This window comes from Idiotropiscis lumnitzeri, chromosome 12, assembly GCF_059441095.1.
Source record: "Idiotropiscis lumnitzeri isolate Australia: NSW breed Sydney's pygmy pipehorse chromosome 12, RoL_Ilum_1.0, whole genome shotgun sequence".
Classification (NCBI taxonomy): Eukaryota; Metazoa; Chordata; class Actinopteri; order Syngnathiformes; family Syngnathidae; genus Idiotropiscis; species Idiotropiscis lumnitzeri.
Genome location: NC_142402.1, coordinates 20965775 through 20979981, shown reverse-complemented (window position 1 = coordinate 20979981; position 14207 = coordinate 20965775). Strand labels below are relative to the sequence as shown.

General features: G+C 44.1%; 2 protein-coding genes across 2 annotated transcripts in view; one reads left to right on the top strand and one right to left on the bottom strand.

The window, feature by feature from the left end:
* The window catches only part of crhr2 (corticotropin releasing hormone receptor 2), a 57003-nt gene that overhangs the window by 4076 nt on the left and 38720 nt on the right, over positions 1–14207 (top strand). The gene's annotated exons all lie outside the window — the stretch shown is intronic.
* LOC148326472 (aquaporin-1-like) lies at positions 1039–3562 on the bottom strand. Its single transcript, XM_088310954.1, has 4 exons — positions 3115–3562; positions 2087–2248; positions 1925–2005; positions 1039–1544 (listed from the first exon to the last, which is right to left on the bottom strand). Exons 1-4 carry the CDS (start codon positions 3472–3474, stop codon positions 1365–1367), a joined length of 783 nt encoding a protein of 260 aa, XP_088167080.1. The 5' UTR covers positions 3475–3562; the 3' UTR covers positions 1039–1364.

Sequence of the window (14207 nt, the reverse complement as noted above, 5' to 3'; positions counted from 1 at the left end):
TGAGGGCGACACGAGCCAAAAAACAAACAAATGACGGTCGATGAAGGGAAGGCTGGGAAAAGTTGATTGACCTCCTGACCACGATTATGTAAGTTTGGTGAGGACGATTAGCAATTTCTGAACCCGTTCAAGTGACGTGTAATAACGGGACTGTCGATTATCACTTCAGTCCTGCTGCTCGCGCATTTTATCAGTGGGAGATATGACACATATGTGGCGGAAACAAACACAAAGGCAAGGCTACATGATTTTTTTCGAGCACTTTTCGTACACGAGATAACTCAATTTGCTTCACAAGAGCAGTATGGAAACAACCCTGAACTGTCCAATTAGAGGCCTATTTGATATTCAGCGTTCGCCTTCTACGGCGCTCTTGAGGCTCCGCCCCCGCATCCCATTATATGGACGCTTTTTAAGCCATTTTCACCAATCGTGTCATTCTGAAACATATTCCCCCTCGATAAACTGGGGTTCACTTTATGGCGCGCTGGCTGAACCTTTTTATTGTGGGAATTATTTCAGTATCTAACCTAAACGGCGATCATAAAAGCGGGACTGAAAAAGAAAGCACGATGGAAGTGCGAGCCGAGCATGAGGAGGCTCTAACAGAAAACGTCCCGTTCCCCCAAAGGGGGCCCCGACTAAAAGCGTTAATCTGCCCATTGATGAATTTGTGTTGCCAACTGGAAATATTCCAGGAAGCCCCCGGCCCGCTTCCACGTCCACGTCCGTCACAATCACAATAACCGTTGTGGGAGTTGGGAAAGAAAAAGAAAGAAAAAAAATCAAACAATGGCAATACTTTGAGTCGGGTTGACGATGATGCAGACGTTTTAAGAAATGGCACGTGGTCCATTCTGATGCAACAATAAGAATTAAAGCTTGACATGCAACATGTGGAACATCTTACTTTACTAACTCGCTTAACCTGCATCGGAATATCCGTCATAAGAATTAAAGCACGACTGCCATGTCACTTTGACTGTCTACATCGCAATCAAATAATGTCTTTAAACGCTCTCACGACAACTAAAAGGGTTGCGTGAAACAACAAGTGTTTTATTTATTTTAAAAAAAGTGACATTTCAATACAGAGAGACAAAAGTGAGAAAAGCACAAAATCGAATACAAAAATAATGACACACCATATAGAATACTGATAACGAGGGAACATTTCAACTCACGATGATACACTTGCTGCAAGTTAAGGAGCGCGTGTGTGTGTGTGTGCGGGTGTGTGTGAATACGTGAGCTACAAAAAGACACTTGCAGCTTCCAGATAAAATGACGCTACAAACGCACAACTTTTGTTTTCTTTTTACAAGAGCGTATAGACATGCTCGGCGAGCCACGTGCTCGGCCGACTATTTGGGCGCCATTTCCACGGTGGAGGCGTCGTTGGCGCCGTTCACGTCGTAGTCGCCCACGGGGCCGCTCACCAGCACCCTGATGCGTTCGGGGAAGTCGTCGAACTTGGGCGACAGCAGGAAGTCGTAAACGAGGGCCGCCGCCACGCCGCCGCACATTGGCCCGACCCAGTACACCTGCACGGGGATTCACTCAGGTCAATTTTGACGCAAACGTTTCGAGCATAAACAAAGTCACGTAATGACAATAATTAAAGCTGGATTTGTGATGTGGAACTTATTTTACTAGTTTACGTATTCAGGAGCCCAATAGTGGATTTATTAACTAAGGTTGACTTCGATGCAGGCATTAAAAAAATTGCAGGCACTACTTAACAACAGTAAGAAGTAAAGCTTGTGCGTGGTCTCTAGACCAGGGGTGGACTTGAATTCGGATGCAGAAGTTTATAAATGTCATAAAACATTCATAACAATTAAAGCTTGACATGGTCAATTCTGAGGCCGGAGCTTGAAAAGTTGCCATTTGTCATCATGAATGATTTGAATATGTCACGTACCCAATGGTTGGTGAAGTCGTTCATGATCAAAGCTGGACCGAAGGTTCGCGCGGGATTGATGCCGCAGCCCGTGTAGCTGATCTAGAAAAGAAAAAAAAAAACAACCCTTTTTTAGTTTCCCCACTCCTGAAGAGCAACGCATGCCGGATGATGCCAATTTACCGCCGCCAAATGTCCCAGGCACACGGAGAGGCCTATGGCCAAGGGCGCCGAACCGTTGACGTCGCGCCTCCGTTTATCAGTCACGGCGATGACGCACAGCACCAGTTGGAAAGTTGCCAGCAGCTCGATGCCCACACCCTGGCTGGGGGTGACGCCGCTCAGCTGAAAAAAAACAAAACAAAACGAGAGCCGCTTGGTAGGTTTCTAGTGCTGTTACTTATGTACGCAGTGGCGAGTTATCTCGTGGCGCCAGATGCTGATATTGGCGGCTGCAGAAGCCACGGGACTTTTACTCAGTCGTCGTTTAATGAATAACAGCCGAGCTGGGGAACGACGGCCGCGCTCAATTTGTTATTTATGACACGGGTTGACAATTGCACGGTGGGCCCGATCGAATAGTCGGGCAGGCTCTATATGGGCCCAGGGCTGTCGGTTGCACACCCCTTTCTTGTAAAGTTTAAAAAAAAATAAAAAATCTCATTGACTTTTTTTTCTAGTAAAGTGAGTTTAATTTGATCAGTTTTCTTCAAGTGAAACGAAAAAAATGTAAATTATTTTTTCTCATAAGTTGCATTTTTTTTCGCGTAAGTTAAACTTTATTTTCTTGTAAATGAAGTTACAAAAACTTTTATCATAATAGTTAACATTCCTCCTAAAATTATAATTAATAAAAAAAACTAAATTGCAAGATGATACAAATTTTAAAGTTTTTAAAATCACATAATCTTTTTTCTTATAAAATCCAAAACTTTATTCTCTTCATAGCAACACTTTGTTCTCGTAATACTAAGACTCCATACTCAACATTTTAAGGCAATTTTCACTTCTAAAAAAAAAAAAAACAATTAACACATTTTCCAAACTTTTTTATAGCTATGAATTTGCATTGTTATAGTAAAGCATTTTTATGCAAAAATGACCAAACATTGAATTGATGAACTCATTCTCGCCCAAAATGGATCTTTGACGTCTTTAGCCGTCAATGGCAGTAAATGAGCCGATGCGAAACGGGCCTTTTTGGCGCTTACCTGATTGAGGCCCAGCTTGCTTGTGGTGGCGGGCCGCGCTCCGTACAGAATGCCGCTGGCGAGGGCCGAGCCCAGCAACTGGGCCACGATGTACATGACGGCCCGGAACACGCTGATCTGGCAGCTGGCGAGCATGCCCAGCGTGACGGCCGGGTTGAGGTGGGCGCCGCTGATGTGGCCCAGGCTCTGCGCCAGCGTGGCGATGGCCAGCCCGAAGGCCAGCGACACTTTGACCTCTTGACCCGCATCGGTGGAACTGCCGCCGATGGCCGCCGCGATGCTGAGGAAGATGAACATGGTCATGCCCACCAACTCGGCCAGGACGGCCCTCCAGAACGCTTTGCTCTTGAATTCCCTCATGTGGGTGGCTGGAAAGTGTTCACGCGTGTGCGTTGAGTGCGCCGAGCCAAAGCAAGCGGCGTGTTTAAGAGCCCGAGGCTGATAATGGTCAGTGGGCGGGCTTTCGAAAACTGAAAGGGCCACACTGAATTAATGAGAAATTGAAAAGACCTCCTCCGCCGGCCCCTCGGCCAGCACCTCCCAGTCAACGGCGCAACTTGAAGAGAATCCTCTTGCCTTGCGATTGGCAACTTGAACCCCTGAGAATGTCTCAAAAAGTCCAAAACAAAAACAGCAAAGTGTTAAATCAGCCGCCCGCTTAAAGACATTTCAGTGACAGTTTTTTAAAGTGCAAGAAAAAAAATCAATTGGCATGAGAAGCAGAACAAAGGTAGTCACTCATTAACGGCGAGGATGAGCGCAAAATAATTATTACATGTTGTGGGAGCGAAACGAGGTGAAACATCAACGCTTGAGAAAGGAGCAGCCGCCTGCACCTGCAGCCCCCGACCGACTCTGACTTGGGGGGGAGGGAGGGGGGGGGCGAGTGTGAGAGGCACCGGACACGAATTTGAGTGGACGCACATGTCACGGAATTGATTGTCACGTGCGTCGGTGTGTGGTCACACTTAAAGGAGGACACGTCGGACACGTCTTTATGACTCGGGCTTTGATACAAGTTGCCCTCTTCAGACATCAGAGTCCGTTGAAACGCTGACTCAAAAGTGACTTTGTATTTTAACTGCTTGTCTGCTCTCGCCTTTTATTCATTTATTTATTTTTTGGGACTTTGTTTTTAAAGTTTCTGCAGCACTTTGAGATTTCTTTGAATAGAAAAGTGCCTTACAAATAAAATATTTATTTTATTGGATTCATTTCAAACAAAAAAAAACCTATGCATATTCATGTTTTATTACTTCTCTTTTTTTTCCTCAATACGATTACATGCTTTTTCCAGATTAGTCTTTTTTTTTTGTAACCATTTTCCCCAGTTTTATTTTTTTTTTTTTTCCTTTAATGAAAAACCATTTTTTTAATCGTTTTTCGTCCCAGTGTGTTGCTGATGGTGTAGCGGTACACTCGCCTGGCTTGTACGGGCAGCGTGCCATCGTGACGTGATTGTGTGTGCCCGGCGACTGGCTGGCGACCAGTTCAGGGTGTAGTCCGCCTTTTGCCTCAATGAAATTTTTGGAAAATGAATCCAGAGGCCTCTCATACGTGCGCTAATGCGCCCCAGTTGCTCGTTGCTGTTCCCGAAATTTGAGGAAATCTCACAATAGGATGCCTTTTTTCCCAAATCACATATTTTTCTTTTTGACAATTTTGTCATGAAAAGTCATTTTTTTTCTTGTAGAATTATATTTGTATACTTTTACAAGCTTCTCAACGTATGTCCGTGTGACCCTGCAGTGGTCAGATCAGAAAAAACGGCAAAGCGAGGCATGCCATGAGTTGTTTTGCACATTTTTCCGTCCAAGCGACGACGGGTGAGCGAACAGAGCGAAGGGTTAAAGGCGGAGGATTGCCGACCACTCTGAAATGCAGCGACCCGCAAAACCGCCTGTGACAGGCTGGGACTCATTGTACTAATTGCTCCAACGTGTCCTTCACCAACAACAAATACTGGAGAGGATGTCTTCCGTCTCTCTTGGCAGAAAAATGACACAGAAACAAGATGACGGATTGCAAAAAAAAAAAAGATGAGAGAAAATAGGTAGTTTGGCTTTGGCGCCATCTTGTGGCACCTTGCTATGCTATGGCTTGACGTTGAATTCAGTTGCGAAGCTTTGCTACAAAAGTCGTGCTTTGCTGCCATTGTGTGCCGAGGAAACACGTTGAAGTGAGCATGTTTCAATTATAAAGCCGTGATAACATCACAGAGAATGTTCAGAATTAGATATGAATTAAGAAAATGCTAGTGACATTTTATAGAGTTGTAAAAAATGATGTATGAGAACAAAATAAAAAAAGTAATTTATTAAAAAAAAAAAATCCTATTTTTCCAAAAAAAAAATGTTTTAATTAAAAAAAAAAAATCTTTTCAATTTCAAGAATGAAAACTTTGAGGTACATTTGTGAAACTTTTTCTTGATCACTAGAAACTTTTCTCGTGAGTGCGAAATGTGACTTAAAGTTTTCATTCTTGAAAGTTCAAAGTTTTTTTTTTAATTAAATTTTTTTTAGCGTAAAAGCCAAAAATAAAAAAAATTTAATTGAAAAAAAAAAGTTTTCTCGCGAGCGTAAGAAGGTTTCCCAAATGTACCTTTTTATTTTTTAAAGTAAAATAACTTGAAATGAAAACTTTTTCTCATGAAAGTCGAAAATAAAATCTTACTTTTACAAAAGAAAAAAAAAACTCAGTGGGAAGTTTTCTTGTGAGCTGGAGAAAGTCTCACCTTCAAGTTTTTATTCTTGACAGTCAATAGATTTGTTTTGGAAATTAAAAAATTTTCTCGTAAAAGTACAATTTTATTTTTGAAGAAATTATTCTAGTATTGCAACTTTATACTCCTTAATTTTGCCGTATAATTTTCATATTAGATGTCTCCTTTTTGATTTTTTTCCCATTCATACTCACATTTTTTTCCTTAGTTACCATTTTTTTTGTATACCTGAAACGTGTTTTATTTAGGTTTTTTACACTTCGCAGGAAACTCTTTGACAACCTACGCTAAGTCTTCAAAGACGATTGTCACGCGTTGGTCGGTGCTGCTGTTTTGGCTCGCAACAGACTTGAAATGGCTTCACGAGTCGCCGGCAGCGCTGATATGTGATGTCGCGCCAGCCCAACTGGCTTCCGTCCGTCCTTTATTGCTTCCTCGCTCTGTCGTCACGTGGCGCCCGCTGATAGTCGTTCCTTCTGTTGTTGTTTCCTCACCGTCAACGCGCGTTGACGGGCAAAAGGTGCGCTCGCATCCTGCCAGGGGGCATCGGGGTTCTTGTCGTCGTCGTCGTCGTTGTCACGCGCTTGCCTGCTCCTCGAACCCGCCCCGATGCGAACTGGACGCAGCTACGCCCTGGAACGTCTCCCTTGGACGGCTTTTTGTTTGCGAGCCAAAGCAAAACTGCCACTCAAATGTAACTTCTCCACACTTTTCATTTTAACGCAGGATGTCGTGCATCAAAATCTAAATTGGACTATTTGGTCAAATTTCAATTCTTACATTATAATATCTTTTTTTTTTTTAATATTACCGCTATAATCTGATCTTTTTTTTCCCCGTAAAATTCTGATTTTTATTCTTGTTAAATTGACTCCCTATGACCACGTTTCTCTCATCAAATTCAGGTTTTTTTTTCCCTGTTAAAGTTTAATGTTGCACATTTTTCTCGTAAAATGACGCATTCATTTTCCGCTCGTCATGTTCCGACTTTATTCAGTGCAAGTTGATTCTCATCCAATGACAAATAAATCATGACGTTACACGTTTCAGTCCCGTTTTAACTTTTATAGATAACTACTTTTTGAACATTTGCATTTTATTGGAAGTTAAACGACACATTTTGCTGTGTACGTCTTGCAAAAACTCAGCAATTTTTACAAGTGAAGTCTGAAAACTACTTTCTGTGTGCCCTAAACTTTTTTTCCCCATCAAGTTGCATATTCTATCCCCCCCTTTACAAAAAACAAAATCTTGTGACCTTATTTTCTTATTAGCAATTTTTTCCAGTAAAATTAAAAAAAAAATTCTCTCTCTGAACTTCTGTCCATCTCCATAAATATCCAAATAGCTTCTGACAAAATATGTCGATTCCGTTGCATCCTCCACTTCCTCCCTCGGTGAAAGCCCCCCCCATCTCCTTCTCTTTTGAATACACAAACCCCCTTCCCAACCTACAGCGGAGATACTTTCAAGCACGACCCCCCCCATGAGTTACGCGCCCATGATGCGTAAACATGCCCCCTCCAAGGTTTACACTAAACCTTGTGAAAAGATTAGAGCTGTCAAGTAAAACACAACGGAATTGGGGAAACCGCCAGTAATGGACCTACCGGAGAGATCCAAAATGTGCTGAATTGTAAAATGAAAAACTTAAACTGGCAATGGAGGATTTATGTTTTCCATCTAACTCATGCGTGAGCAAAAGCGTAATTCACAATCATAAAGAAAAGACGATTGAATAGCAATAAGTCATCAGAGATAGGAAAGACCTTTGGAAGACTTCTCGGTCTTATCTCAAGCAATTCAGCGGCGCCGAGTTGGAAAAGATTTCAAATGTATTCAAGATAAATGTTGTTGTGAAACGACGGGCTGGTTAACATGCTCTTACAGCATAGCATTGAACTGTTGAGCCGCCATTATGGAACGAAAACTCACATATTCGCTGTTTTTCCTCAGGCCGAGGACAACATAATGGTGCAAATGAACTATTGAAGCGCGTTGACTAACATTATTTCCACCCAAGTGCAGTGGACGCTCGCATTTGCACCATTTGGCGCCGACACGTTCGCTTCACGGGGAAGTCAGCCCCAATGAAATCTTTTCCAAAATATGTTCAAAGTTCCTTCACTAATCTAAACATGACATTCTAATTAATCTTACGTTTGTGGAATACGTGTTAAGCAGCAAAATCTCGACGCCCTCTCAACTGCGATGTCTAAAAACGGCAAAAAAAGGAAGGATCTTTGACGTCTTTAGCCGTCAATGGTAGTAAATGAGTTCATCAGAATGCCACGTTTAGACGAGTCAAGGCACATATTGCAAAAAAAAAGCGGCTGCTGTGTTCACATGCTTAATAGTACGCACGATGACGCGACACGCACCCTTGAGGCACCTCAATTACACTCTCGTAAAAAAAAAAAAAAATGAAGACCCTCTTCCGGTATATGAGCGTTAAATTTGCGCTGATCATTTCACAAGCTTGTAAACAGGTGAAAACGGAGTCACCTGGATGATCATGTTCGGCTTCCCAAATGGGAGAACAAGAAAGCAGCGTTCTTATCGACGGCTTTTTATTCGTTTATCAAATGCTTTCCATTCCAAAGAGGTTAATGTTATCCCAATTCCTCAGGAGGGGGCAGGGGGGGCGGCAGTCTGCTCATAAAAACCTAATCGAGTCTGGTTATCTTGAAACAATTGGCTCCTTTTATTATCTCCCTGCGGGGACGTGGCGATACGACGCAGGGCACTGAGATTTTATGATGTGTGAAAACATCATAAAAACTCTCGTTGGCGTGCTTGCATGTCACACAAACGGGGGGTATTCGGTGGTATCCGCAGTGGAAACGGTGTCAAACGGACGCCGCCGCTCTGGGGGGTCTCTCACTGTGACCCAAAGATGGCGGTCTCTGTTGTCGTGGCGCCCGAGACCCCTGACCACAGGCTTTTTTTTTTGTTGACTTTTCTGGCGGATGCATGAAAAGACTTTTACAATGCTGATAAACGGGCAAAGCAGCACACGTAACAATGGCTGTTCCTCCCAATAAAAGCCCCTCAGCGTTGTGAGCTTGTAAGAATAGAATAGAATAGAATAGAAATCCCTTTATTGTCATTGTACTCAAGTGTGCAACGAGATTAGAGGGCTCCCCTCTCCAGTGCAATACAACAATAATACAGACAAATATATAAATTAGATAAGCCGGCCGGTCCTTAAAAAAGCGGCTGCTGCTTAGCGACGTTAGCGCAGCAGCGTTTCTTTTCCATTTTCAGTCCGTCTGAAGACAAAATTGTTGTATAACTCTGGACGTTTGCGGTATCTGGTCAATTGATGTTTTTTTGGGGGGGAAAAAATGTGTGTGTCGTCCCCCAAGCTCCGTTTTAGTTGGAGTGAGTAAAAACTCCAAGCTAGTGATAGACGATATTCTTTTTTTCAGGGCCGATACGATAGCCATTATTAGTCATCATGGAGGCTGATAACTGATATTCATTTGTTGAAAAATTTTGAAAAATAAAAACTCCAAAACTTGACTTAGTTTCAATGCCTTTAAGCACTTATTTATTAAAATTGACATTTATTCAAATTTTGGCAAAGTCTGTTGCATGTGACTCGAGGTGAAAAAGCAAACAGGCAGCTTACTGTTGATTGGCTGCTATAAGGAACCAATCAGATGGTGCTGTGGGCGGGCCAATCTGCTTCTGCAGGCAAGGCCACCAGCACAACAGAGAGAGAGAGAGAGAAAAGTGTGCTGCAGCGAGCCAAAATTAACCAGCTTTTAATTTATCGGCCTTGAAAGTAAAAAAAAAAAAAAGGCTGATGCCGATTAACGGCAAAATGCCAAATATCGGCATTATTTATAATCGGTCTATCACTACTCCAAGCGTCCCAACAAACGATGTGACGTCACAAATCTGAACATTTCACCCCTCTGCCGAAAAAAGTTGGCTAAGGAAGCGACCTCAAGCACAAGGAGTGCGCGGTAAATGTGGTATTCGACGTCCACGGTATAAATTTGGCCTCCAGTGTTGACTTGGACTCTCCTGACCAATCACATCGATAGCTTGATCATGACGCGGTCACGCAAATAAATCTCGAGTGCACCACACCACCACGCCCCAAGGTCGTACGATTTCGATCACCACCTGATCACGATCTCACGGTGACCTCTGGCGTACCCTCGCGCCTCTAAAAAGCGCCCTCATTTTCTCACAGGAGCTGACGCCATTCTCAAATGCGTCCATTCAGCTCTAAAAGGCCACCCAAACTCACGCAGAAATGTGCGGAGAGGCCAAGAAATATGTCCTTCCTCCGCCATGTCACGTTGCAGAATACGAGGATGTTGCCAAACTAAACGAGCTTCTTCTCTGATAAGGCGACCGGCGCGTCTTCAGAGAATTCCTGACACTTCCTACGCTGAGACCAACCACAACAAAACACCGTGGCTTGGGTTTCTTCCAAATGAGCCTCAAGTGACGCCAAAGTTTCCAGGTTGTCGTAAATCCAAACGTTCAACAATGCCAACATCAAACGGCAAGGTCGGCGGAAAAAACTCATATCGTACGACTCACAGGACAATCTGAATTTGATTGGCTGAAAAGCAACAAAAGCTCACAATCGCAACGTGATCAAAGCAAAATTAATTTTGAACCAGTGGCGACATGACTTTTCTTGAGGATCAATATCTTTAACCCAAATATTGATCATAAAATAAATTTTAAAAAATTCCGTATCAGCTCCATTTGTAAATACGTGAAAATAATACCTGAAATGTTTTGGAGTAGAGGAAAAGTTGTAAAAAAAAAAAAAGATTGATTATTATCCTGATAGTAAACTAATTCATAATTTTTTGATGTCTGGCAAATTGAATTCTTATGGTCCATCTTGATGTTTTGGGCGATTCAGGCAGTGACTCTCTCGTTCGTTTTTATGTTTGTGGTGGGCGAAAACCAAAAAAAAAACAATGTGAGGAAGATGTTAATGAGGTGACATGAGATCCATTTGCACAATAGCCAATGACGTCAGAGCCTCATCCCATTGATTTTCGTTCGTTTCCTAAAAGCGGGTGGGGTTTAAAAAAAACAAACATATTTGCTTGGAAAATACTGACCCTTTGCCAACGTTAGCAGAAATGCAGATTTTATAGGTCCAAAGAAATGCAAACTTTGCCGGTTGCCTATTGCGAATGTAGCACCTCAAAGAAATGGAACGGCTCAGAAAGAGTTCGAAAGCAAATTAAAAAAAATAAAAAAAGATGGCTGTGATGAAACACATGTTTGTCTTGGCTCTTTCCAAGCAGCGCCCTTGAGCGGCTGCGGCGTCGCCTTTGGCCTTCCCGCTGTAATATCGTGTCGCTCGTCTTCCACGACACGACACGGGGTCGCGCAATCACTTTTTTCATTTCAGGTGGAGTCGATGTTGCACAAAAGAACACATCACGGCCAAACAAAAGCTTGACAGTGTCAGTGACTTGCGTGCGTTTTTTTTTTTGTTCCCCCCCCCCCCCACAAATCAGACAATGAACTTACCGAGACGTGACACGGTTGACATTTAAAGTGTTCCTGACAACCAACTTCAATATTTGACATTCCGCTCCGGTCAGGATGGATGGCGTGCTCGACAACTTTCATGATTTCAATCGTTTCACCTTCTGTTGGATGAACTCTTCCCCAATCAACAGGATTATTGCTCATATTTTGACTGGATGGCAAATGTGACCTCATTGACACCAATAGGAAACGACAATCTCAAGAAGCGGGCCGGCTGGCCATTAAATGGTGATGTTAAATCAAAATCGGATGCGTTGATGTCACACGTAAACACGGCAGTTGCGTCAAATGCTGACGGCCCCCCCCCCCCCCCCAACAGATGCAGACAGACAATCGGGGCAGTTTCCTGAGCATTAAATCTTGAAACACAAAGCGTGTCGGCCGATAATCGGCGGGGGGTCCCGACGCGGGAAGCGGCGAGGGTTGTGGGTCCGAACAGGGGCAGGTGTCGGCAGGATCTTCTCACAGAGCGCCGGTTCCCGAGGGGCGACGGGACTCTCCCGTCTCCGCCGGCTTCGTGACGGGAAGGAAACAATCGCATAACGGCTTCCCGGCATTGTGTGCGCAAATGAGTGCGTATCGGGGAGTTTTTGGGGCGCTCTCGAGGAATACCCTCTCAAACGCACAATTTATGACTCGGCCCATGTCTGAAAAGTTGCTTGACTGCGACCACAAAATAGATATGGACTGAAAATGAACGACGTGTGAAATGCACGGCCCGCCACTGGCAGAATGCCAAGTTTAGACTAATGAAGAATTTTTTGGGGTTGACTCCCCCTTTAAGATTTTGCTGCCTTACAGTCCCCAAAGTGTGAACCGAAACATCTTCTAATCGATGTGCGTGCCAAGCTGTGATTTTTGGCAACTTCCTCCCCTTTGCCATTTGTTTGAAACTCTGCCGACTGCAAGGAAAAAGGAAGAACACGTTAGCGTATATTTTAACGGCCGATCCCGCGTGAACACGAACAGGTGTTTCTGTGTCTTTTGTGAGCAGTTCAGCCTTGGCAAGGGTCTGCGTTCTCTCGAGTGCCGTCAAGAAAATTGCTTCGTTTGCCTCATATCAAGATGGAGCAAATCCAGCCAAACAAAGTTCAGGAAGGTTAAAGGTTAAGTAGCACTGGAAAAATTGCATCGCATCTCTTGATCGTGTTGTCACTCATTCATTTGATGAGGTTGGAGCGACGCTGAGTATTCATTTAATGCGGCATCATTTATTTCATGCAGCTCAATTCCGTGCGACGTTGATCACACGGCCAAGCAATTGCCTCCTGTGGCAACTTTCCCTCATTTAACGAGAGCCGCTCAAAATGTGAAGACGACAAAGTGCAATTCGAATATTGCCTGCTATTTGAAAAGGTCAGCTCGAACCGTTGCTTGTTTTTTTTTTAACCCGCTGATGAGTCACTGGCGCTTTGTCTTTTACACTGAAAGGAGCTGCGGCCGTTTAGCCTCCCTTGGTGTGAGAAATAAAATAAAATAGAACTATGGAGGCACGCCGGGTTTCAGAAGGAAAAGGGAGCGCAAAGAAACGCCAGGATGGGATGTCGATGCTAATTATGTCTAAATGGACGCCCGCCTGCCGGTCGTCGTTTTAGACAACGGAACTAAACTTGCTGTGACGTAACCGGAAAAAAATAACAAGCCGAGTTTCAAAGGGGGCGCTCCAATTTGTCGTAAATCTCATCTCACACACACAAAAAAAAAAAAAACCTTAAATCACGACCGAGTTTTTAGTTGGGCCAACCAGCAGCTCACACCTGTTGCCAATCTGGACACACAAAAATTCTTCATCAGCAACAAAACGCTTCGCAAAACGAAACAAATGAACATGGAACTGCTCGCGGGTGCTTTTTGAATCTCACCCGTTCGTTGCCACGCCAACATGCATGGAGACCCGTTCGGAGTCAAAGGTCAAGTCCAACATTTGGAAAACATATTCGCCGAGCTGCGACTCGTTCATTGCGCACGTGGGCGGCGATGCTCACTCAAATGTGGCCCGCCGGGGAGTTTCCGCCTTCCCCGAAAAGCACGACAACAAAAATTACTCAACGGAGTCTCCTTGGGGTCAAATATGACATTTGTTTATTTCCAAATGTTTGATGCTTGCGGTCAGCCCAACTTGACAAAACGAGCGCGCGATGCGTCTCCGAGTGGAACGGTGTTGACGCAAGGACCTTTCCGTTTGCTTTTAGCGGGCGTCTTTATCAGCTTCAACTGTTTTCTGGACGCGCGATGGTGGGAGTGGCGCTGCGCTGCATATTCTGCTCTGACGAGTAATCACTCTCCGCTCACATTCTCACATCTCGGATGCGTTTCTGATTGCTCGTTTGGCAACCGGCAGAAAATGTGCAGGACAAAATGGCCCACTTGAGAGTAAGCGGGAGGGATCGCTCCGACTTCCGCCAGACTGCAGAACCATTTGGAGTCTGCTTATAGCAACCAGGTGGGGGGTCTGTTGTACGACCTGGGTGGGATGCGCGTCGCGTCGCGTCACGTCGCGTTCTGCTACACGTGACGGCAACATCAACGAGGCACGTCCCGAAATAGATTGCATTGTTGACTTACGAGAGCTCAGGCTTCCTTTGCAAGATGTTTTTTGAATGAACTGCGATTCAAAACACGTCCGCAAATTTCCGCAAAGGCTTTCCTTCTCCTCCCACGTGAACAACAAAAGTCATCAAAAGATGAGTTGATTTCATCAAAGCCCCCTTGAGACACTGAAGAAACGCCCGCGCGATTGTATCCCAAGGCTTCGGACGAATAGTGCGTGCTTCTGGTAGTGTGAAATCTGCCCGGCAACACGAGCGAGCTGAATTCTGATTGGATAAA

What these genes read in the sequence shown, in the direction of transcription:
- LOC148326472 (XM_088310954.1), bottom strand. Translation starts at nt 3,474, where the DNA reads ATGAGGGAATTCAAGAGCAAAGCGTTCTGGAGGGCCGTCCTGGCCGAG. An exon ending in GCAAGCTGGGCCTCAATCAG is followed by an intron (nt 2,249 to 3,114) that starts GTAAGCGCCAAA and finishes GTTTTTTTTCAG; the next exon opens with CTGAGCGGCGTCACCCCCAG. An exon ending in GCCTGGGACATTTGGCGGCG is followed by an intron (nt 2,006 to 2,086) that starts GTAAATTGGCAT and finishes TTTCTTTTCTAG; the next exon opens with ATCAGCTACACGGGCTGCGG.